Below are 23,100 nucleotides of genomic sequence, written 5' to 3'. Positions count from 1 at the left end.
CACCTGTACACTTTAATTCGTATAAGAATGAATTCATCATCCCATGGCCTCCCTCCATCTCTCTCTGCTTTATCCCTTTCCTTTTTCTTTGTCTTTTTTTTTTTTTTTTTGCTAAGTGAAATATATATGTCAAAATAGCAAGTAGACTATTAAATGCAAGTATGTGTGAATATGCATGAGTATGTGTGTGTGTGTGTGTGTGTGTGTGTGTGTGAGGGTGTGTGTGTGTGTGTGAGAGAGGTTGTTAGTTAGTGCACATTTAAGTAATTTTGAATGTGTATACGTATGATATTGTTTTGAATGTGTATGTATGTTTTGTGTGTATATGCTAGATCTAAATGGTGCAATCAGTGTGGAGCCTGGTCAATGGTGCCGATGACTCGGTTCATGTGGCAAGAGTTGATATGACCAACACAGAAGCTGAGCCCTGGACAGGATTGATCAGGCTACCAGGTAACTGAATATGTATGTAGGTGTGGATGGATGTATGTTTATCAGAATATGTATACAGGTATAGGAGTATGTATGGTTTGTATGTATTTATCCTTGTTGTTAAATTGATGTTGATGATGAGTATGATGATGATGATGATTATGGTTTTATGATGATTAGTATGATGATGAGTAAAATAATGATGATGATGATGATTATGATGATGACTATATATACATGATGATGATATCATGATGAGATTATGATGGTGATGCTGATGATTTAAGGTTTATTATTATCATTATGATGATGATGATGATGATAAGATTATGATGATGATGATGACTATGATGATGATGATATCATGATGAGATTGTGATGATGACTAATGATGATGATGATGATGATATGATGGTTATGAGTATGATGATTATGATGGTAATGATTCGGAGGATGATTAATATGACTATGATTGTGAAGATGAGATTATGAAGATGATGACTATGATGATGATGATATCATGATGAGATTATGATGTTGACTGATGATGATGATGATGATGATGATGATGATGATGATTAGTATGATGATGATTGTATGACAATGGCCGCAGCCAAAACTTATTATTACAAGTGCATGCAAAGGCAAGGACCGATGCTAAATGTCTACCCGCAGGTATCCGGACATAAAGCCCCTTGCCCTCTGACCTAGCAGATTTTGCCTGCACTTGTAAAAAACCGAAACCACCTCTCGCAAGAGGAACCAACATCTCCAGCCTGGAGAAAACCATAATCCTGCCTTTAGCTCCCAGGATAGCACGTGGCAAGCATTACAAGATCAGGATTATTATATTTAGACTTAGCACTGGCCTGCCAGAAACTCCTAGGATACCTCCATAGCAAGATTTAGTCCCCCAGGGTAAACCCTAGCAAGACTATTGGCCGACCAGAGCACAGTCTAGTATAATTAATACCACCAGAATTAAATAATATGACACAAAATTGTGTAATTATATGCCTGCCCGCCATATCCTGCCCTGAAATAAAGACTGCAGCATAAAAGTATAGCACTCGCGATCGTAGTCCAATACACAGTATTCCAAAACCGCTGACCCGCATTCCAGTCCTTATGTCATAATGTAATTGTCTCTTTTCACCAAAATTCAAAGTCACTCAAGATACACAGCTCTCATATGGTTGATAATTGGAGACAATTCACAGAAAATGTTGTTACACTCAAGACCCATGTCCACCTTCTGGTGTGTCCACAATACTCAAGTACTGAAAGAGATAAACTCGACAGCAGAAAATTGTTAATGAAACACAAAAGCATTTAACTTTCAAATGCATTAAGTAATAATTAAATACAACTTTGAATGTATGCGTATAGCTTTGTATCCACCGTCAGCGGTGAACACATTTATTAATACAACATAAGATACCTTATTTTTAAATATATGTACTCTTTAATTTTAAACAAAAATACTAAATTATTTGAAATAGGGCGGTGTGAAAGGGGTGGATGGTGGGAAAATTTCGATACTAAAATCGGTTGTTATAAGAGTGCTGCTCATGAACGTGTCAAGTGCTACAGGATTATTATGATGATGATTTTAATGTTTAAGTACACACTGTAGGATGATGAGACTATGATGATGAAAAATATAGGTTATGATGACAGTGAAGATGATATTATGACTATGATGATAGCAAACCATACATATTGGAATCGATGTGTGTTTGTGTGTGTGATTCTTATGTATTTATGTATTAAAAATGTCATTAAAAATAAAATAAATATAAAAAAAAAACAACTTTAAAGTCAGTTTTGGTGCTACAAAAAGTCCACAAAATGGTAAAATGCGAAAAAAAAATCGATTTTGCTTTAACCAGAGACTTGTGGTATATACGTCTCTGCTTTAACACCACTTCTAGACTTCTAATGGTGTGTAAACCAAATCTGAAGGGTGTGAGGTGTAAACTTTTAGACTTATAAGCTTTCCAAAAACTGATCCCGAAAAAATTATGTTTCTAATAGTGTTATTCCTATCAAAATATGTTATAGTATAAAAACATGTAACATTCTAAGATTATAATAGTGATATTCCAAAATGTATTAGCATATATGTACATGTACATTTCAAGTGCTCAATATATTATTAAGATTCTCATAGTGTTGTTTTCAAAATAAGATATAAAGATATATTAACTTGCAGAATTCTAATGCTCTTATAACTTATATATCAATGTGATTAATACTATACTATAAATTTCACAATTCTATTTAAATAAAATGTCGAAATTTATATGCTAGTGTCTTGGTTTTCTTTAGTTGTCAAGTGATTTCTACAGGTAAAATACAGGTAAAATATTTGAGGTAAATACAGAACATGTATGAAACAGACTATAATTACCTTTCCTTTGATGACTCCGTCTATTGTTCTAAATATGTAGGCGTTCGGGGAACACACCGGGACGCCGACGCGGACGCCGTGGCTACAGCATTTGCTCACGGTTACTCGTAACCGGTGAGCTAAAAATGATGTGAATGTGGGGAAAAAACCCTCGAAAGATACGGTCTTTTAATGAAATATACTTTGCAATGAACAAATACATTTTTCGCAAATAAGAATATTTATATGTTATAGATTTAAGGTTTGTATTCAAAAACTCAGTTTTCAACATTTATTTTTTTCTTTTTGAAAACGGTTACCGTTAGGTCGAAACAGGCCAATATGCGCCATATACCTCTTTATTTGACATTTTTATTTTTAAACTATAACACTCACCAGTCACTTCACACCAGCTTAGTTTTTAAGAATATACACACATAGGATTTTAATTAAAGGAGAAATGAGATTTTCACTAATCAAGTGATTAAGCTAAAAACCTTTTTGCTTATCGTTGCCTAGGAGGTAGTTTTAACGGATACATGGCCTCGTGAACGAAACAAGAGAAATGACATACATTGATATACTCAAAATTAATTTCCCACACCCACATCCAAACATCATTAGTGTAACCGCAACGCAATTCCTATTTTCCCGCCATTACAAATGAAAACAGCCTGACGTCACTTGACCTAAATACCTAAACACACAGGTGTATTCATTGACACCTAGGACAATAGCGGCTACTCCAACTCGAAAGTAGAAATGTAAATTCTGGCTGCGACGAGGGTAAGTAGACTATCGTTAATGTTGATATCTGTTCTCCGATCGCTTTTCAGATTAATCATAATCCATATCGGCAAAAATACCTTATGCATACATTGGAAAAGTTACTGAAGTTCGGATCGGTTCTATATATAGCACCGCTTACAGAGATACTATAAATTGTATAATTGAAGGGAACGGGCCGGGGGAGTTGCGATTGTTGTTCAACTAGCTATAGGTTACACCTCACGGGGAACTTTGGAGACAATATGTATCGACATCATTTGAAAAATAATCAAAACGCTTTTGTGTAAAACATTATCTTACCGTGAGAATTCTGTAACTTATTATGACTAAGTTCTGAATGTCACCGTTATCCGATATGAGGTCTTGACCTCGAACGCAGGCCCTTGTCGATATTGATTTGAACGTATTTATATTCTTAAGTTCGGTATCCTAAAATACAGCTTTAATTGATTCTTAAAACATAAAATTGATCGATTTCCATTTATATATATCTTTAAATGATTATGTTCAGTATAGACGCTGCTGTTTTGCCCTTTTTTTTTCTCGAAAAGTCTGTTATTTATCACCAACAAGCGCCTGTACGATATGTGTACAGATTCGTAATTCATTTGAAGACGTCTTTGTGGTCTAGTCAAGACGAGCACTGTTGACATTAAACGTCTCCATGCATGATGTATTCTGTAAAAACATTCCACATATATGAATGTATATATACAATATCTATATATTGTATGTGAAAATCTGCACTAAATGACCCTTTTGACGTTACCTAGCCTATTTTATAACAAAGAGGGTATGTAATATAGTGTTTGTTATATCATTTCTATAAAAACAATAGTTATGGAACAAGACTGAACAACACTTGATAGACGTGTGTGCGACCGATTATATATATATAATTTGCTAATTATTGTTTGATGGAGATGGGGGTGGGGGGGGGGACACTGGAATTTCCATCAGTCACAGTGGTCAGGTGGCCATGGTGCATTTATAACAAATTATGTCACTAAACCGGTACTAAACCCCATTCCTGTTTCCTCCCACAGAACTACATTATTGTATATAATGTAATGTAATACCCAGACATGAGCACTAGCTTCCATCAGGGCCAACAAGCCTATACTTGTGTAGCGGGACTAGACTGGGTCGATCATCTGTGACCAGGTAGCTCAATTGGTAGAGCATCTGGCTAGTGTTTGGAGGTCCCGGGTTCGAACCCCGGTCTGCCTGCTACATTTTCTCCTCTCCTGTTACACTTGCATGGGCCAATTTAAGTTGATGCGAGTTGTTTAACAATTGTTGTAAAAGAAATTTGTCACTCTTTTCATGGAAGTTATTCCATCCCTGCACAATAAAATGTTCTTTTTAAAAATGTGGATATGGTAGTGCTGGTATTAGAATTGGAGTTGGATTTCTTGCCAGGTGATTAGGCGCCGTAGATCATGAGTTTTAGGCCCGTTCAGGGCACGAGTCATAAAATTGACATCCTTCGTTTGTGTTAATGTCAGGGATGCTTTCAAGGCTTTCTCACCTAATCGGCCTGTTATCCTGTACAATATTTTTACATATGTCACTGGTATAATAAATATACCCTTGGAGCCTTTTTTCATTGACTGTGCCAGTCGGGAAGTGATTGTGATGTCATAATATGGACAATGGTATATTGTTACGTATACATTGTGAATTGTCACTCAGATTTTATAAAACAAGTCTTCGTTAGAAGGTTTTCTTATTTCGAGATGAGTTTCATAAAATCTCATATGAAATGAAAACTCATTTAAGATCCTAAATATAATTTAAATATCCAAAAGCAGACATGTTTTCACTCTGCATGATCTTTTTTATAACATAACCCTGAAAAATTCCATTTCGATAGGTCAAATTCATAGTCAAACTGACATTGGAGCGCTTTAGCAAACAGAGACAACCTAAACCATTTCATTGTGCAATTCACAGTTCATGACATCACATCATTGTCCATATTATGACATCACAATTGATTTTTGACTGGCACAATCAATAAAAAATACTTCAGGTCATAGTACACAAATGACATATCCAAAAATATTACATGAGAAAATCACTGCATCAATATTTCAAATAGTTTGTGATATTCTAGTTGACAAGTGTATAGCCAGGGTCATTTTGATGCAGGGTTGCATTGTAGTAGTTGGTGACTACCTAACTGAACAATATACGGGAGACCCGTCATATGCCATGGGACACAACCACGACAGCACAGACCGGCTGGTTCTCAGCTTCCCCAGAAACACAAACCAACACGGGTAGGGAATCTGTGTCAATGCACCCGAGATCTTCAACTGAGCTATCGTGGCCTCCTGAAATAAGGAGATCTGTACAGAATATGATATTATTATAGATGTACAAGTTATGTTAGCTAAATCATACGGACGATATACTGATCAAATTGTTTTAAACTGACATCTTTTGTTTGTTCTTAGAACTTCTTACAGATTCAACATGACCTGACTGTTATTCGATAATGAAAATCAACTTTGGGCATGTGGAATAACGTCATTCCCCCAAAAACATGGCAGATGACGGATATTGTTCAATACCATCTCTGTAACCATGACAACTTGGAGACTCAGTGTCCTGATAACTTTATTGTTGCCATGGCTACCGGGACTATTGGCCACAGACCAATCAAATTGTTTCCAAAACCATGGTGAGTGAATTATTATTGGAATGGAAATTGGGATGTTATCAAGAATAAGCTTTCAGATTCTATCATACAAATACATTATGGATGTCTGTGCAATAGTCCAAAATATTTCACCCTCGGTTCTGGTCATCAACCGATTCTATTGCACGAGGCCTTCAGACACCCATGATACTTGTTTTATTACATTATCACTAATTAATATAAAACACACATAGAATCACTGAAATCTCGACTTTCCTGTAGGCCTAGAAGTCGCCAAGACTGTTGTCTGGCAGTGTTGACATCTGAGTGACTTAGACGCTTGAAAGGGTAGGACTAAATTTTTGGTGTTCATATATAGTTCTCAACTTCTCACGCGACCGTGCAATATTCATTTTAGCCGTGCAATAGTTCAAAATATATAGTTTATGTGTATCTTTAAGGAAAATCAAACACGTAATTTAATAAAAATTAATATTATATTGATGGTTAAATTATAGTTCTGCATTTTGTGATTGTAATCAATTTTAAACATTTCATTCAGTGCACACAAATTTTAAGAATTGAATGGATATATAGGTATTTTGTAAAAGAAACAGGATTCCTGATCATTTAGCCATAGAGGCGTACAACATAAAACTTGTGCCATATAAAGATAAAAGAAACTCAAGAAAACACGAAAAGTTGTAACTTCAAAGCATTTTCATCAACTTTTCACAATTTAAGAAATTAAGGTGTATAACTTTAAAATGAACATATCGAGCCATACAAATGGGAAACTAAGAAAAAGGCCCATATTTATCCAACAATAAGCCCACATTGTCACGCAATAAGCCCACCAATGTCTATTTCAGGGAAAATGTAAATGTATATTGCAGGGTCCAGCAATAAGCCTATACTCCCTACTTTGAGCCAAAGTTCATTTACCCCTACCCCCTCCCTGCTCCTTCCACTGGACTTATTTCATGGTAGTATATGTACTAATTTAATATATGTACACGAACAGATTTTTTTTTTTTCACTGGGATTTTTTTTAATCATAGGAGATTTAAACGAGCGAGAAATGTACTACAATGGTAAAAGCCTGACTATTATGCTGGAGAGCAGCCACAGTGTGTCCCAGAACATCACCAACCATCTGCTGAAAACGTTACTGACGGAGGTCATAGGATATCGTCGCGTCCAAATACAAAATGATTTTTCCAATACACTCAACACTACCGCTATACTCAACCGCATGTCCGGCTGTTACAACACAGGGTAAGGTTTAAAAAAGAATGCTGGTTTAAACAAAAATAATGCTTGTTAATTTTAATTACGCTCTGGACATGAATGGGTTTGAGACATCTAATGTAACTCTTTGTCAGTCAGTCCATTTCTATCAAGGTCTGATTTTTTTCTGAGAATGTAATAGTAATATATATTATTTTATATTGTTTTATTGCAGTTAATCTATATAACATATCTAAAAATGTCTATGCTTTTTACCATAACATGAAAAATGCTTGATAAATATTAATGCCTATACAAAAAAAAGAAAATTACAACATTCTCCAAGATTGCAATTGGAACCAAACACAGAATTTACATGTATCATCAGGTAAAAATTATATAGGCCGAAAAAATCTTATTACACATGTTTCCTCTAAAATGTAAAAAAAAAAAAAAAAAAAAGATAAATGAAAAATGAATAGGGCATGTGGGTCAAGGTATCTTTGGGTGCTGTGAAACAGCCACCTAACGCGATCATCGCCAAATTTTGCTAGAACAAATTCATTTGGAACTTTTTTGAATACTCGTAACGTTTAGTAAGGTTAATTGTAAAGACAAGTAATCTTGATGTAATTAGTCCTTCTTTCAAAATGGTTAAAAAAAACTTCAGGGTAGGCACATAAGGTTGGTATAGGGTAAACGAAATCGACACAGGTATTATTTAGGCCTAAAAATAATATTAAAAATGAAATTTAGTTAAGTTTCTTAAAAAAAAAGACAAATTTACTTTTTCAGATGTTCTACCAAGTCCAAGTCCGTTGTACCACGCACAATGGTGAACATTGAGGTTCCGGTAGTGGCGGGATTTTCGACTGACAGTTGGAGTCGGGCAGGGACAGTGATAAGTGTTGGACCTCTTGGACCTCTGGGCAGGTAATCAAAGTTTATACATAAAATGGAAGAACATAATGAAAAAAGTGTGATAATCTTAATGTTGTATGCTTCCTATTCTAATTTTTAAAAAAAAGAATTATTGTGTAGAATTTTAGACATGCTGAACATGCAGCAGCAATAAATTGCCCCTGATATGTATATATACTGAAACGAAAAAGAAACGCAACATGGAAAATTGTGATTAATTTTGTATTAAATATACATATCTGTATAAAAATCGCGGAAATAAACATGCACCCTGCCTAACACCCATACCAATCTTCAAAATCACCCAAGTGTGACTAGAGACCTATGCACTTCCGGCGCGGTAAAAACATCAAAAACCGTGCCTGTACAAACATATGCGTTCTTTTTTCATTCAAACCAGTATCAATTCATCACTAACATTGAGCCACATCATCGCCAATACTTTTGCAAACAATAATTCCTTTTACAATTATGCCACGGTTATCAAAGGTTGATAGAGGACGTGCTATAGCGATGCTTCTGGCAGGGAACACGCAACTTCACGTCGCTCGACAATTCAGAGTTCACAAATCGACTATTAGTCGATTAGTTTCACGTCTTAACGCAACAGGAAGAGTCGATGACCAGCCGAGATCAGGACGTCCACGCGTAACGTCGCGACGTCAAGACCGGGTTCTTAGGTTGGCACACCTGCGTAACAGGAGATTAACGGCCGCTGAAACGGCAAGGAATACGATTGGTAATCATAACCGTCGAATTCATCCCCAAACAGTGATCAACAGACTGCGTGAGGCTAATTTGCATGCAAGGCGACAGTACGTTGGTTTACCACTAACACCGCAACGTCGAGCACGTCGTATGCAATGGGCAACGGCACATATGCCCAGACGTTTTCCTATGAGACGTTGGAGGTCTATGCTCTTCACCGATGAATCTCGATTCACGTTATTTCGAGCAGATGGCCGTCAACGTGTGTACCGGCGTCGAGGCGAACGTTTTGCTGACGCCTGTGTTTTGGAACACGACCGATTTGGGGGTGGATCAGTTATGGTTTGGGCGGGAATCTCCCATGGTTTGAAGACGCCTTTGGTGATAGTCAATGGGAATTTAACGGCCGTACGCTATCGGGATGAGATCCTTAGGCCCCATGTTGTGCCGTTTGTTAGGCAGCATCATCTAACCTTTCAGCAAGATAACGCGAGACCACACGTTGCAAGAGTCTGTAGAGACTTTCTTGCGACACAGAACATTGTTCCTATAGATTGGCCTCCATATAGCCCCGACCTGTCCCCAATCGAGCATTTGTGGGATGAATTAGACAGAAGAATTCGAAATCGCCGTAACCCCCCAAATACCCTCCCTCAGTTAGCAAATGCACTCGTCCAAGAATGGAATAACATTCCAATACGGAAAGTCAATGCCCTGATGAACTCAATGCAACAAAGAATTAGAGATGTGATAACTGTTCGAGGAGGACACACACGATATTAGGGCACGGTTTCAAAACTGCTGCCATTTCAACTTGGATTCACGTAGGGTACTACCAATCATGACCTTCTAGCAAAGTGACCTGTTCTTAAAAATCTCTAAACATTTAAAGGATGTTACATCAATATTCAATATTAACTATTACATATGAAATTTAAACATAATGCTCACAAGTATTATTTTATTAAACCTACAATTTGAAGTTGCGTTTCTTTTTCGTTTCAGTATATATATATATAGTATATACGGTAAAACTGCATGATGGTACAGTCAAACACATTTGAATTAATACATCGGATGTTTAGCTCACCTAGTCTGAAGGACAAAGGTGAGCTAATGCCATACCATAGCGTCCGTGTCTGCCGTCTGTCAATAATTGACTTCTTCATGATAACCGCCGATTTGAACTACCCGGTAAACAAAATTTGACTGATAGAATTGTAATGAAGTGGGGATTCAAAATTGTACAAATGGTGGGCCTGATTTGGCTAGATTGATATATAAGTGTCATAAATAACCCAACTTTGATCATTCATCGTTAAACAGTAATCATCATGTTAATTGAAACTATTATAGTATGTTAAGTGTCATAGCTATTTTATAACATTTCGGTGTCAAAGTCGGAGCATAGAATGTTTATAATGTACAATTGTATTGATTCATTTATTCCATAATATTCCCGAAATGACTACTCTGTGTAGAAGTTTATTCGGCTACTCTGTGTAGAAGTTAATTCGGCTACTCTGTGTAGAAGTTAATTCGGCTACTCTGTGTCGAAGTTAATTCGGCTACTCTGTGTCGAAGTTAATTCAGCTACTCTGTGTAGAAGTTAATTCAGCTACTCTACATAGAAGTTAATTTGGCTACACTGTTTAGAAGTTAATTCGGCTACTCTGTGTAGAAGTTAATTCGGCTACTCTGTGTAAAAGTTAATTCAGCTACTCTGCATAGAAGTTAATTCGGCTACTCTACATAGAAGTTAATTCGGCTACTCTGTTTAGAAGTTAATTGGGCTACTGAGACTGTGTAGAAGTTAATTTGGCTACTCTGTGTAGAAGTTTACTCAGCTACATATACTCTGCATAGAAGTTAATTCGGCTACTCTTTGTAGAAGTCAAAACTATACTGTGTGGAGAAGTCAATTCACCTACTTTGTGGAGAAGCTGCTCTTGGGAGAAGTCAATTTGGCTAAAATGTACATGTAGAAAGGTTAGATGCATCTACTTTTAACTTCCTAATTAAATACGTATACAGTGTATTACTAAATAATATAGCTAATTACATGTATTCCTTCAGACCTGGCTGGTACATTGCTGACTATACTATCGATAAGCTTTGGGAGACCGGACAGATTGTTGATCATTGGCGGTCATTCCTACTAGAGGATGTGACCCAAATCTTCTCCATGTCTGACCAGTTGCCAGTCCTCCGAAACCTGACCAAGAAAACTAACGGCGGCTACCTATGTAACTTCCATGGCTGTGTCCAGGGAATCTACTACGGTCCGAGGTGTCCACAAACTGACCGGTCCACTTGTGCCGTCCTGCTGGCATCCTATCCAGGTACATTTAATTCTTTGGCCACAAACTTAACTCAACAATATATTTTAACGGAAATTCATCATTTTCGGACATACCAATTTCTAGGAATTTCTGTTCCGGAAGATTGAACGTGTTTTGATTTAAAGTCTATTGAATATATAAAAAATTATTATACATATACTAATGCCTTAAAACTTAACCTAAGGCTACTCCTTCTCTGTCTAGGTACAAACACTTTTCCCACAAATTCCCTCAACATTTTCATTATTAAGTACTTTCCAGAATCTTGGAATTTCTGTGCAGAAAATTTTGTGTGGGTCAAAAAATTTCATGTTAGCTTCAGCAAATAATCATATGTTGAAGTCAACTTTTTATTGACAAATTGGTAACAGTACATAAAGCTGCTTTTTTCACACTGCTCAGTGGTTTCCCCATTTAATTTTAATAAATACCACTTCTTTGTTGCTTTGCATAATATATAAATTAAAGGGTTGTAATGCATCTTTGGAACTACATGATAAACAATACAGTATGCTACGTACATGTTTTATTGTGCAATACCATGTAATGATTGTAATTGTTTGTGTTAAAAAAAAATGCTAAATAAAAAGTATGTGTTTAAATTCTTTAATATCTTTCATTTAAAAAGATGCTTGGTATTAAGTGTTTCATATTGAAACAAAGATGTACCCCCGGGGGGGGGGGGGGGGTAAATGATTTTAACTGTTTTTTCCAATAATTATAAACATAAAAAATATTGACATTTAAATCCTTGATATCTAATATTGGTTATTATTAAGGATTTAAATGTAAATATTTTTTTTATGTTTATGATTATTGGAAAAAACTGTTAAAATCATTATAACCCCCCTATGTACATCTTTGTTCCATTCGGAAAAAAAATATAGACATGTAATAGCAAGCATCTTTTTAAATAATAGGTATTTTTGAATAGCAAGCATTTGGTATTGCATGCTTTTAAAGGGTCTGCATTTTTTTTTCAAGATTGGAACAAAGATGTCCTGATTGGTCAGGTGGAGAAACTTGACCTACTTGTGAACATCGCCTGGTTAGGAGATCACTATTGGTCATATATAAGTGAACAAGTGGAACAGCGTCGTCCAGTCCTGCTTTTCGGACTACATCCAGACATCATCGCCCTGGGCACCGATTTTACCCGTATCAGGTTCCCAACATGCCGAACACTTCCCACGAACTTCCCTACTGGCTGTGATTATGAAACAAATCAATTTACAAAATTTGTCTGGTCAAAAATACAAACTAATGCACCAGAGGCCTACCACGTTATATCAAAATTCAATTTTGAACAATTGGAGTTTGAATCTCTTCTCAAGAATTACAGTATTTCAAAATCAGTTTCAGCTGTCGCTTGTGATTGGTTAAATCAAAATAGACATAAGTGGTTGTCATGGATACCGAAAAATTTATCAATGAAACAGAAAATTCATTTACTTGGATTTTTTCCTATTACTGGAGTACAATGGACACAGCCAGGGCTAGTGCAGGGTAAGCATTTGTCTTCACTAAAAAAAAAATCCTAACAAAATGTCTGCATATCCTTATAATTATTGGAAATATTTTAATATGCCTTTTCTTATAGTTATTCATCAATCCCTTGAATATATAGTTTACCTTATTTGATTGCAGACAGTGTAGCTGTATAAATAGCTAGTTATACCTTGTACACGTGTTGGAAATTGATCCATTAATTGATTGTAGACAGCTAGTGTAGCTGTATAAATAGCTATAGCTACACATGTTGGCAATCGGTGAGTTAAATTTCGGGCAGTGATCTGTTATTGAAGATGTTGTCATAGAGATTCTTTAGGGTTTTGCATACTCACAAGTCTTTTGGCATATGTGTTTAAGATCAACTGGGGCTTTGAGGGCAAAAAATATTATCTTAAAATATTTCTATTAAGTGTCGGAAATAATGTCATAAATACTGGTAAAGCATTTTCAGAAAAACAACCATACTGGGTAATTGCTTTAGTTTGACCTTGACCTTGTCCTAAAACCCCTGAAACTCGAACTTGATGCACCTAGTCCCTGGTTTCACCGGTACGGGACTAATTATAAGCTCAAGGGGTAACGCAGCGGCATACAGTAATTGACCTTAAAAAGAAGAAGCTGAATAGCAGTAGACAAGGATAGGCTTATTACCAGGCATGGGCTTCTTGTTAGAATGTTTTTGTTTTTTTGTTTTGTTTGTTATTTTATCAACTTTAGTTTAAAATTTAGCATTTCAATAAAAATTTCAGCTTGATAATAATTTAATCTACAAACTATCGAGATTTTTTTTTTTAATAAATTTGTTTTTTGGCAACAGGAGCTCAGCTGGCAGTTAATAGGGTGAACAAAGACCGGGGAGTTTTACCTAACCATGACCTGGAACTCATCATTGTTGATTCACAATGTAAAGCAGATGTGGCCATGAGGGAGTACATCAAGTATATACACAACTCAACGAATCTCCATATTGGAGGTGTCTTAGGTAAATCTAAACTTTTATTATAAAGCTGTTTTGTATCCAAACTATGAAAGTATATTTAGACTGCAAATGTATATATTTGAGAGGTAATCTAATTTTTATGCTGAAAACTGTAATGAGCTAATTTAAATTATGATAATTGATGCTATTCATTGTTCTTTCTGTGTAGTGAACTTTGTTTATAGTAAATATTTAGGTGCATCAATTAATTTATCAATTGCTCATATCTGTTAAAGGTCTTTAATGCTAGTTAGAAGTTGAATGCACCAGAAGATATACCGCACAAGGCTTTTTTTGGTGCTAATTAATAACAGGCCTCATTTGCAATGGAAATTATTTCATATTTATGCCAAATTCCCAAAATTTGCAATTTACTAGTATTTGAATCTTATGCGGATATCTCCTTCTCCATTTTTCTGTTGAAACTTGGTAGGATTTATGATTATGATATCAAGTTGTGTTTATAATGAGTTAAAGACTGTAATGACTTGTTTTCCTAAAACTGTTACATTGACTTTTGTATGTAACACGTGTACGTTACAACTTACAACACAAGTATATATATTGGCAATCGACGGGGTACATATATATTTTATCACTTGGTGGTACTCGTATTCTCTTTTGTTTTAACAGGACCAGCATGCTCCGATGAAGCAGAATCCATTGCGTCCTTGGCCAAACACTTTTACATGTTCACTGTGAGCTACAGTGCAGAGGCTTCATCACTTTCTGATAGAGTTACCTACCCTTACTTCTATCGCACCATTCCTCAAATCAGTGTTCACAAGTAAATTCATTTCTTTTATTTCTTTAAATTCAAATAAAAAAAAATCAGATACTGTTTCAATCATTCAAATTTGTACTTTTCCGAATGAAATTCAGGGAAATTATGATTTTGCATGACTATACCCTGTTATTTTTCTATGAAAGTTTTGTTTATAAGGTACATAAATGTATAAATCTATTGTTCACAATTTAATTCTATTTTCAAATTTATGAATATATAAAACACTCCATCTTCATATTTTTATTTAAGCATTGATGTCAATTTTTTTAAGTTTCATCGCAGGGTATGAAAAAAAATTTGTTTGCAAACTGTATGAATCCGTGTAGCGGATTCTTACAGAAGTTTGCAAACAAAATTTTTTTCATACCCCTATGAAACTAAAAAATAATTGACATCATGCATCGCTTATAATTAATTTTTGAAAATAATTTTCTTATTAAAAACATGTTTTATGTACATTTTTACTGGTTTTATATGGGATTCTTTTTCTCAAATCAATACGCAACGTCATTTGTCGTATTGTGACGTCACATTTTTCACGCCATTATCTGATGATTTTTTTTCATAGTACGTGGTATGAAAAAAAAAATCTCAACCAATCAGAAAGCTGCATTCTGCGTAAAAACTTTGGAAATTTTTTTATTAGTAGTTGAAAGCAAACTTAATTCATTGTTTGTATATTTACAGTACAGAGAAAAATCTATACATGAATTTAATTTTGTTGACTCAAAATGTGTCAAAAAATTTTTTTACAAAATTTTCTATCAGACAAATAGGTGATTTAATTAGCTTCTTTAAGTGCAGTCCATGCAATTTTTGAAAGCTAAATTTTTAAATCTTTGTATACAGGTATGTGTACGAGCAATTTTTCAGCAAATTGAAATGGCACCAAGTAGGAGCCCTGGCAGAGGCAGGGCAGGAACTACCCGAGTATCACCTCATTCTACAGGATCACTTACAGAAAACAGGAGTCAAGGTCGTTATCCGCCACGACATTGTACAAACTCACGATCTGAGTTATGATGTCACACAGGTAAAATAGTCTCTACTTGATCTACAGGAGCTACTGTGCAGTACTTATAGTAATGGTTTCTTTAACGGCACTTTTTTATCCTCAATACACCCAATTCTCCCATGTTTGGTAAAAAGCCAACCTATATGTGACGGCATGTTGCAGATCAATACAATTAAAAGTCTGTTAGATATAATTTCATGGTGTTGCAATGTTAAAGTGCCTCTTATTTTATAAGTTACGGTGTTCATTTATATATAATTTTACAAAATGCATGCCTAGTCCTTTTCACACCTTTTTCATTTCTACTTGATATAGTCAAAATTTATTGGTGCCTTTGGAGAGAAATACTCGGGAACACTTTTTTTGGGGGTGAAATTTTCGCCAAAATACAAAAAAAACAGCGACTCATGATCATGTTCCCAGAGCAAATTTCCACACATCAGGAATTTAGCAGGAGTATATATATAAGAAGAATAAAAATAAGCATCCATGAGAATTAAGTCATGGTGAAGTCCAAATGTTGCTCCTAGTCTTGTTCTGATTCGTTGGGTTAAATTTAACCTATAATGTGTTAGCTTGCACTTCTTTATGGTCAACTTATAGAGAATGTTCCCAAGTACACCAAGTGTTGACCTCATTTGTTTATTAAACTACAGGATTAATTCCACTTACATATAATGGTGAAGTTTTCACTTTTCTCTGATTTATCTTTTCAGATTTTTGCCGATCTGCGAGCAAGAAATGTGAGGATAATTATTGCTGATTTCTATGTAGGAGCAGCGCGTGCAATCATGTGTGAAGCCTACCGACAGGTATGTAGATCTCGAGGTCTAAATTATTATCCATTCTCTCTCCCTCTCTCTCTCTCTCTCTCTCTCTCTCTCTCTCTCTCTCTCTCTCTCTCTCGTTTCACTTTCTAAAAAAATAAAATAATAAAAAACCATGATCCATCATGCCATGTCGTGAGGCAAATAATATAATGAACTGAAAACAAAAACCATGAATCAAAACTTTTGTCAGCATTTCTGTTAGAATAAAATTACCTAAGGTCCTTTTATGATTTTAGAGCTATAGTAGATAATGAGAATTGTTGATGATTCCTCAGAGTTCCAAATACACTTCATTAAAAAAAAAATGTCAATCTGATATTTCTATAATATATATGTAGCTTATGTTCTTACATATATATATATATATTTCTATTTAAGCTTAATTTTGCTCTCTGAGGATATGACATGATGCAGATTTTCATGCTATGTTATAACGTTATGCATATTTTAGGTAGTACAATCAGCTTATACATTTTTTTTAGGATATGGGAAAACAAGTTTTCCTTAAATTTAAATAATGTATCTTCTAATAATGTTGAAAAGTGAATCAGCCAAAAACATTGTTTAGGTTAATTATTGTAATAGATCCTTAAAATTCAAACTTACGATAAGAACATTGTATCATAAGATGAAGACTCGAGTGAAAAACAAACTTTTTTTTTTTCATTTTTTATTTTTGTGGTAATTTTGCTACAGAGGATGACTGCCCACGAAGGATATGTCTGGTTCCTACCCTCTCTGTGGTACTCTTTCGGCTGGTGGCAGGTCCATCACGAGGCTGCCGACATCCCCTGTACCACCCAACAGATGCTTTACGCCATTGATGGTCATTTTATACTGTCAAAGACTTTTGCCGACTCGGATCAAACCGTGATTATGGGAAACTTTACTGTAGGAATGTTTAAGAAGTTGTATGCAGAAAGAGTTGGAAAAGCAGTAAGTTTAACAGATACTTAAATGTTTGAATTCTGTTGCAATTACCTCCTGGTAAAGGCTTTATTGTAATAAACTAAGAGAAAAAATTCTATATAGACATAAAAAAGTTTGTTCTTGAAAGACATAATTAGAAGTAAGCAACCTTGCCTATATTATTTTAATTATGAAACAAACTTGATATTGAGGTATATGTTCCGTTGTAGAATGTGAAACCCAGTCCGTACGCTAACTATGTGTATGATGCTGTGTGGGTTTATGCTCTCGGACTCCACAAGCTTCTCAGCTCTCAACCAGGAGCCCTAGAGCTGCTTCATCAGAAATCTACAGCAAAGTATGTCTGTCCAAATCTACAGCAAAGTATGTCTGTCCAAATCTACAGCAAAGTATGTCTGTCCAAATCTACAGCAAAGTATGTCTGTCCAAATCTACAGCAAAGTATGTCTGTCCTGTATTATGTGGTCACTTGTATTGAGTGACCACCGGTATTAAATGACCTGTACCATCAGGAGTGACCATCTGTTTTAAGTGACCACTTGTTATTATGTGGTGACATGTATTGAGAGACCACCAGTATTAATTAAATGACCACCCATATGCAGTGACTACCTGTATTAAGTGATCACCTGTATCAAGTGACCATCTGGATTAAGTGATCACTTGTTATTATTTGGTCACTTGTATTGAGTGACCACTGGCTTAAGTGACCACTTGTATTGAGTGACCAACTGTAGTAAGTGACCATCTGTAGTAAGTGACCACTTGTATTAAGTGACCGTCTGTAGTAAGTGACCACTTGTATTAAGTGACCATCTTTAGTAAGTGACCACTTGTATTAAGTGACCATCTGTAGTAAGTGATCATCTGTATTAAGTGACCACTTGTATTAAGTGACCACTTGTATTAAGTGATCATCTGTATTAAGTGACCATCTGTAGTAAGTGACCATCTGTATTAAGTGACCATCTGTAGTAAGTGACCATCTGTAGTAAGTGACCATCTGTATTAAGTGATCATCTGTATTAAGTGACCACTTACCATTCCTATCACATAATTATACTTGTAATAATGGACCACCTTTATAACTAATACATGTATTTAACATTTTTACCTGCTGTGGTTTTTCCTGATAATCAGATAATGAATGTCATGTTTTATTAAATGTTTTTGTTAACAACACTTTTACTAAAAAAAACATTTTGACAAAGTTTTGACAAATATCTTTATTTTTCAGTACCTTGGTGCATTACTTTAATGAGACAAACTTTCAAGGCGTGTCCGGGAGGGTACGGTTTGACGGAGGAGACAGACCCGGTCAGATACAAATCATGCAATTCTTCCATAACATCACAAGGGTTGTGGGCAAGTACACCCCTGGGGTTCCCGCGGGGGCAGGGACACTGGAACTGTACCAGTCCCACATCAAATGGCTGACCCCTGGTGGTCAAACTCCTAGTGATGGACAGCCAGGTAATATAATAGGCTCATGATGTTCATGTAACTGTTGGTCATGAATTTTACTTCAAAAATGTCTTTTCAAAATTGAAATCTTTATTGTGAGCAATGTCTATGCTGAAATAAAACATGTTTCATGTAAAAAAATATATATACATATACATGTACATAGAATAATAAACATCTGTTGTTAGCTATATTTCTTAGGCCAATGAAAATGCCTGTTACATGCAAAATTAATTTGTATATAATGCATGATATTACCAGTTTGACAAATGGATAGCAGCAATACATATCTGTCCATGATTGACCGGTTCAAAGGGGATAATCAATGATTAATAGTTGGGAAATGTTTGGAACATGCTTATATTTACATTCTGTACATATAGGATTAATGTATCATATGTTTATCAGATGAAAAAACTTACCAAACCAATCTTCATTACTGCAATGACATGAATATCCTGGACATTTTTTGTATAGAGGAGAAGTTGTGCGTGATAGAAGATTTCCGTGAGATGTTCAGTGTCAGCTGCGAGATGTCCATTGTCATCGCTAACGTCATTGGATTCGGAGTGTTCGTCATCTTAGTCGTGTTTGTACTGGTCGTCATCAAGTTCAGGTAAAAACTGTATAATGTAAGAAATTCACTGCAAATGGTGTCTACAATCACTATGGTTCTTTACACATAATATTCACAACTATACATTTTATAATGCATGTTTATAATATTCTTTAAATGTATTACATTTTGTTTTATTTGATATAATACATAAAACACATCTTTAAGGGGAAAAAAACATCAAAATTTTATTTGTTTATTATCTATATTTAAAATTTATGTATAATTCTACCATGTTTGCTATGCAACGCCAGTTTTGATTGGTTTAAAACCATGTATTATTTTCCAATAACCCACGCTCGTGCCAATAATACATGGTCAGGAGTCACGGCTGTAACAATTTTATATACATGTATCTAATATTCACATATTTTATAAAAGGTTACCATAGCCGAGTGGGCTAATGGGTTAGTCTTTCAATAAATTTTTATCACGACGCGAGTTCGAATCCTACGGAGGCCCCCCTTTTTTTTCTTCTTTTTTCTTTCTTTTTTTATTCTTTTTTTATTTTCAAAATCAATGCTATATGATAGATGCTCTTGATCGTAGTACTGTATTGCCTGTATATTTCATCAACAAATAATGCAATACTCAAGAAATAAATTACAAGGTTTTCTCGGGGTTTCTTTGCTGTTTTTCTATTAGAAAGAGGTCGATCTCAGAACTAAACAGTACATGGTAGAATAGAAATAATCAACTTTGACTCGTGTATTGTTGCAGGATATAGTAGTACAACTCGGACTCCGATATTTTGCAATTTTAATTAATAACTCAGGCCTGCGGCCTTCGTTATTAATTCAATTGCAAAATATCGGAGTCCGAGTTGTATATCCTGCAATAATACACGAATCATCGTTAATTATTTCTTAATTATAACTGAATATTTGCAAATGATATGCATGCATTAATTTACATCCCATGTTTACCTGGACCTGGATTTACAAAACATACATTACAACATATGTTTACAAATTTTATTTACAACACACGTTTCAACTCATCTAATTGCTAATGTAATTGAATTTGATCAAATGCATGAAAAATTTTAAAGCACACAAATAAACAGATGCTTACAATTTAACTATTACAACACTTGGATCATGAATATTTCCTTCCTTTCTTCACTTTCTCTTTGACACCTGACTTTATAGGACACTGGCTTTTGTGAGGATGTTAAATCCCTAAAATCAAACAATTTAACTACTGGTTAATTTAAATGTAAACAACAATTGCAAAACAAGTTATGTCAGCTTATATCAATCCCTCTTGTTGGCCTGGATGGAAGTAGTGAGGGGTCTAAACGTGGGAGGAAACTAGAGCATACCACAGAAAATCCATGTGGTTGGGCAGGTGACCCTAACTTTTTCAACTCCGGTCGGGGATTGAACTCCGTCTGCTGAAGTGAGAGGCAAGCATGCTAACCACTGGGCCACCCGTCCACCCACAACTTATGTTAATACAGCTGAAATTTACAATAAGTTTTTAATACTATTTTTCAACTGCACCTATATTTAGGAATTTAATCATGTCTACAAAAGCTTACAGTTAAGTATATATAAGCAGAAATTTACATGTTGTAATATGACAATGTTTTCCTAAAACACCAATATTTATCATATAATTATATATATAGCATATGTACTTATACCATATACTGTGTAATATTAACTGCTGTTATCAGGTTTGACAAGAAGATGCGGAGCACACACGATCGTATGAAAGAGTTAGGTCTCCTTTCCCAGGATTTCTCGTGTCTGTCCCTTGATGAGTGGGAGATCCGACGAGACAACGTAGTCCTTAACAGGAAGCTGGGCGAGGGCGCGTTTGGTACAGTGTTTGGGGGTGAAGCCTATCAGGAAGATGAGGGATGGGTACCCGTTGCTGTAAAAACCCTTAAAATAGGATCAAGGGTAGAGGAAAAGGTATGTCCCAGGAGTTATATGTTGTTAGCTTATTATGATACCCCTTACCTAGTAAAGGGGAGGTGTGTGTTTCTGTAATCAATTTGAATACGTCCATCCATGCATCCGTGCAAAGCTTGTGTACAACATCATGAACCCCTGGACAGATATAGTTCATAATCCATACTACACCATCCCATGATGGCATTCCAAGTTCTACAACTGGTTATATTTGGGGCTAATCTAAAGTTAAATCTCAAAGGTCACACTTGATGAGAGTGGGAAGTTAATATATGTGAGCCTGCCGTATTCAAATTGTATTTATGTGAAACAAATCTTTAACAATGATCAGTTTGTTTTTAAGTCAGATGTTGATGATGCATATATTTATATATAGACACAGAATATACATATGAGTAGGTTTTGAAGTTTTTCCCCTTATTGTTGATATTAATTGTCTCCCTTGAACCATTATGGACAGATACGTATTGCAGCCATCCATATGTCCAACTGGTAATCAGCATAATTCAGATGGTTTAACTATGGCATATATGTATGTTCTTTCATGAGAGGATGAACCCATCTTTTTTTAAAATCATGAGTCAGGGGTCAAGGCCAAATAATAACTCGTAATCAGTACAATTCAGAGAAAATTGTACCAATGGAAGAAAATTAAACTTGGCAAACTGAAATTGCTCTCCTTTATCAAGCAAAGAAGGAAATTTAGAAATTTCAGAGTCAGTGGTCAAAGGTCAAGGGTCATGTGTTACATTATAGTAAAATTTGTAAGATTTATATTGGTGAATTGTGATGTTCTTGTAATGCTCACTCGGTTCCTTGAGGTAAACACTTGATATTACACAAAGATACCCTAACATAAAATGATCCTGGCTGTTCACAGGGCTGTAAAAACTATTACACAAAGGACCCCGACATAAAATGATCCTGGCTGAAATAATACTTTGAAATATTTGAAGAGGTTTAATTAGAATGAGCGGAAACATTGATCATAAGTTATAAAATGTTTGATAAGGAGTTTTATTTCTTTTTAGATTGACTTCCTGACTGAATCGGAGATCATGAAACGGTTTTCGCATCCCAATATTGTCAAGTTACTAGGGGTGTGTACTCGAGGTGAGCCGGTACTGGCTATAATGGAGTACCATCTCCATGGTAAGTTAAATTTCCTGGAGGCAGATATTACTTGATAAATTTTAAATATTGTAGAGTTTTATATCTATCCAGCAATTAGCCCATGGAGTCAGCACAATCAACCTTTCACTCAAAGTACAAGCACTCACTCAGATATACTTGTGGGGTGAATTTACGATTCATTCCGTGCAAAAATCTTCGTTGCCTATAGGAGAGGAAATTTAATGTAAATTTGTGTTTTTTCCCATAATTCATCATTTAATCTCACTGGGCATGTGCTTTTTTAGCGACAGAATGAACAGAAATTAAATGTAATGTCCATATCAAATTCAAACTTGTCTTGCACCTAACAAGTTCTCAGACAAAACACTTCCTCCCATAAGTCGGTCTTGTCCATATCACCTAATGGGTGTATTGTAGAACAGTAAATTAGTGTGTAAGCAGTTTTACTGA

The 23,100-nt window shown here is 35.3% G+C and overlaps 1 protein-coding gene across 2 annotated transcripts in view; it reads left to right on the top strand.

The window, feature by feature from the left end:
* Nucleotides 1-3,502: 3,502 nt before the first annotated feature.
* Nucleotides 3,503-23,100, top strand: part of LOC117337640 — a 34,509-nt gene continuing 14,911 nt past the window's right edge. Inside the window, exons 1-16 of one of the 2 annotated variants that reach the window (XM_033898724.1) lie at nucleotides 3,503-3,610; nucleotides 6,076-6,302; nucleotides 7,322-7,538; nucleotides 8,286-8,423; nucleotides 11,196-11,461; nucleotides 12,446-12,967; nucleotides 13,791-13,955; nucleotides 14,586-14,739; nucleotides 15,589-15,772; nucleotides 16,471-16,566; nucleotides 17,281-17,520; nucleotides 17,724-17,851; nucleotides 18,752-18,987; nucleotides 19,456-19,594; nucleotides 21,276-21,516; nucleotides 22,548-22,668. In XM_033898724.1, the coding sequence (XP_033754615.1) occupies nucleotides 6,206-6,302; nucleotides 7,322-7,538; nucleotides 8,286-8,423; nucleotides 11,196-11,461; nucleotides 12,446-12,967; nucleotides 13,791-13,955; nucleotides 14,586-14,739; nucleotides 15,589-15,772; nucleotides 16,471-16,566; nucleotides 17,281-17,520; nucleotides 17,724-17,851; nucleotides 18,752-18,987; nucleotides 19,456-19,594; nucleotides 21,276-21,516; nucleotides 22,548-22,668 (2,944 nt within the window). In that variant the 5' untranslated portion in view covers nucleotides 3,503-3,610; nucleotides 6,076-6,205. The remainder of the gene's footprint in view (nucleotides 3,611-6,075; nucleotides 6,303-7,321; nucleotides 7,539-8,285; nucleotides 8,424-11,195; nucleotides 11,462-12,445; nucleotides 12,968-13,790; nucleotides 13,956-14,585; nucleotides 14,740-15,588; nucleotides 15,773-16,470; nucleotides 16,567-17,280; nucleotides 17,521-17,723; nucleotides 17,852-18,751; nucleotides 18,988-19,455; nucleotides 19,595-21,275; nucleotides 21,517-22,547; nucleotides 22,669-23,100) is intronic. The other variant, XM_033898725.1, reaches the window with a different exon arrangement.

Source organism: Pecten maximus, chromosome 11, assembly GCF_902652985.1.
Source record: "Pecten maximus chromosome 11, xPecMax1.1, whole genome shotgun sequence".
In the NCBI taxonomy this organism is placed as follows: Eukaryota; Metazoa; Mollusca; class Bivalvia; order Pectinida; family Pectinidae; genus Pecten; species Pecten maximus.
The sequence above is the reverse complement of the archived record's forward strand: the minus strand, read 5'-3'. Positions and strand labels throughout refer to the sequence as shown.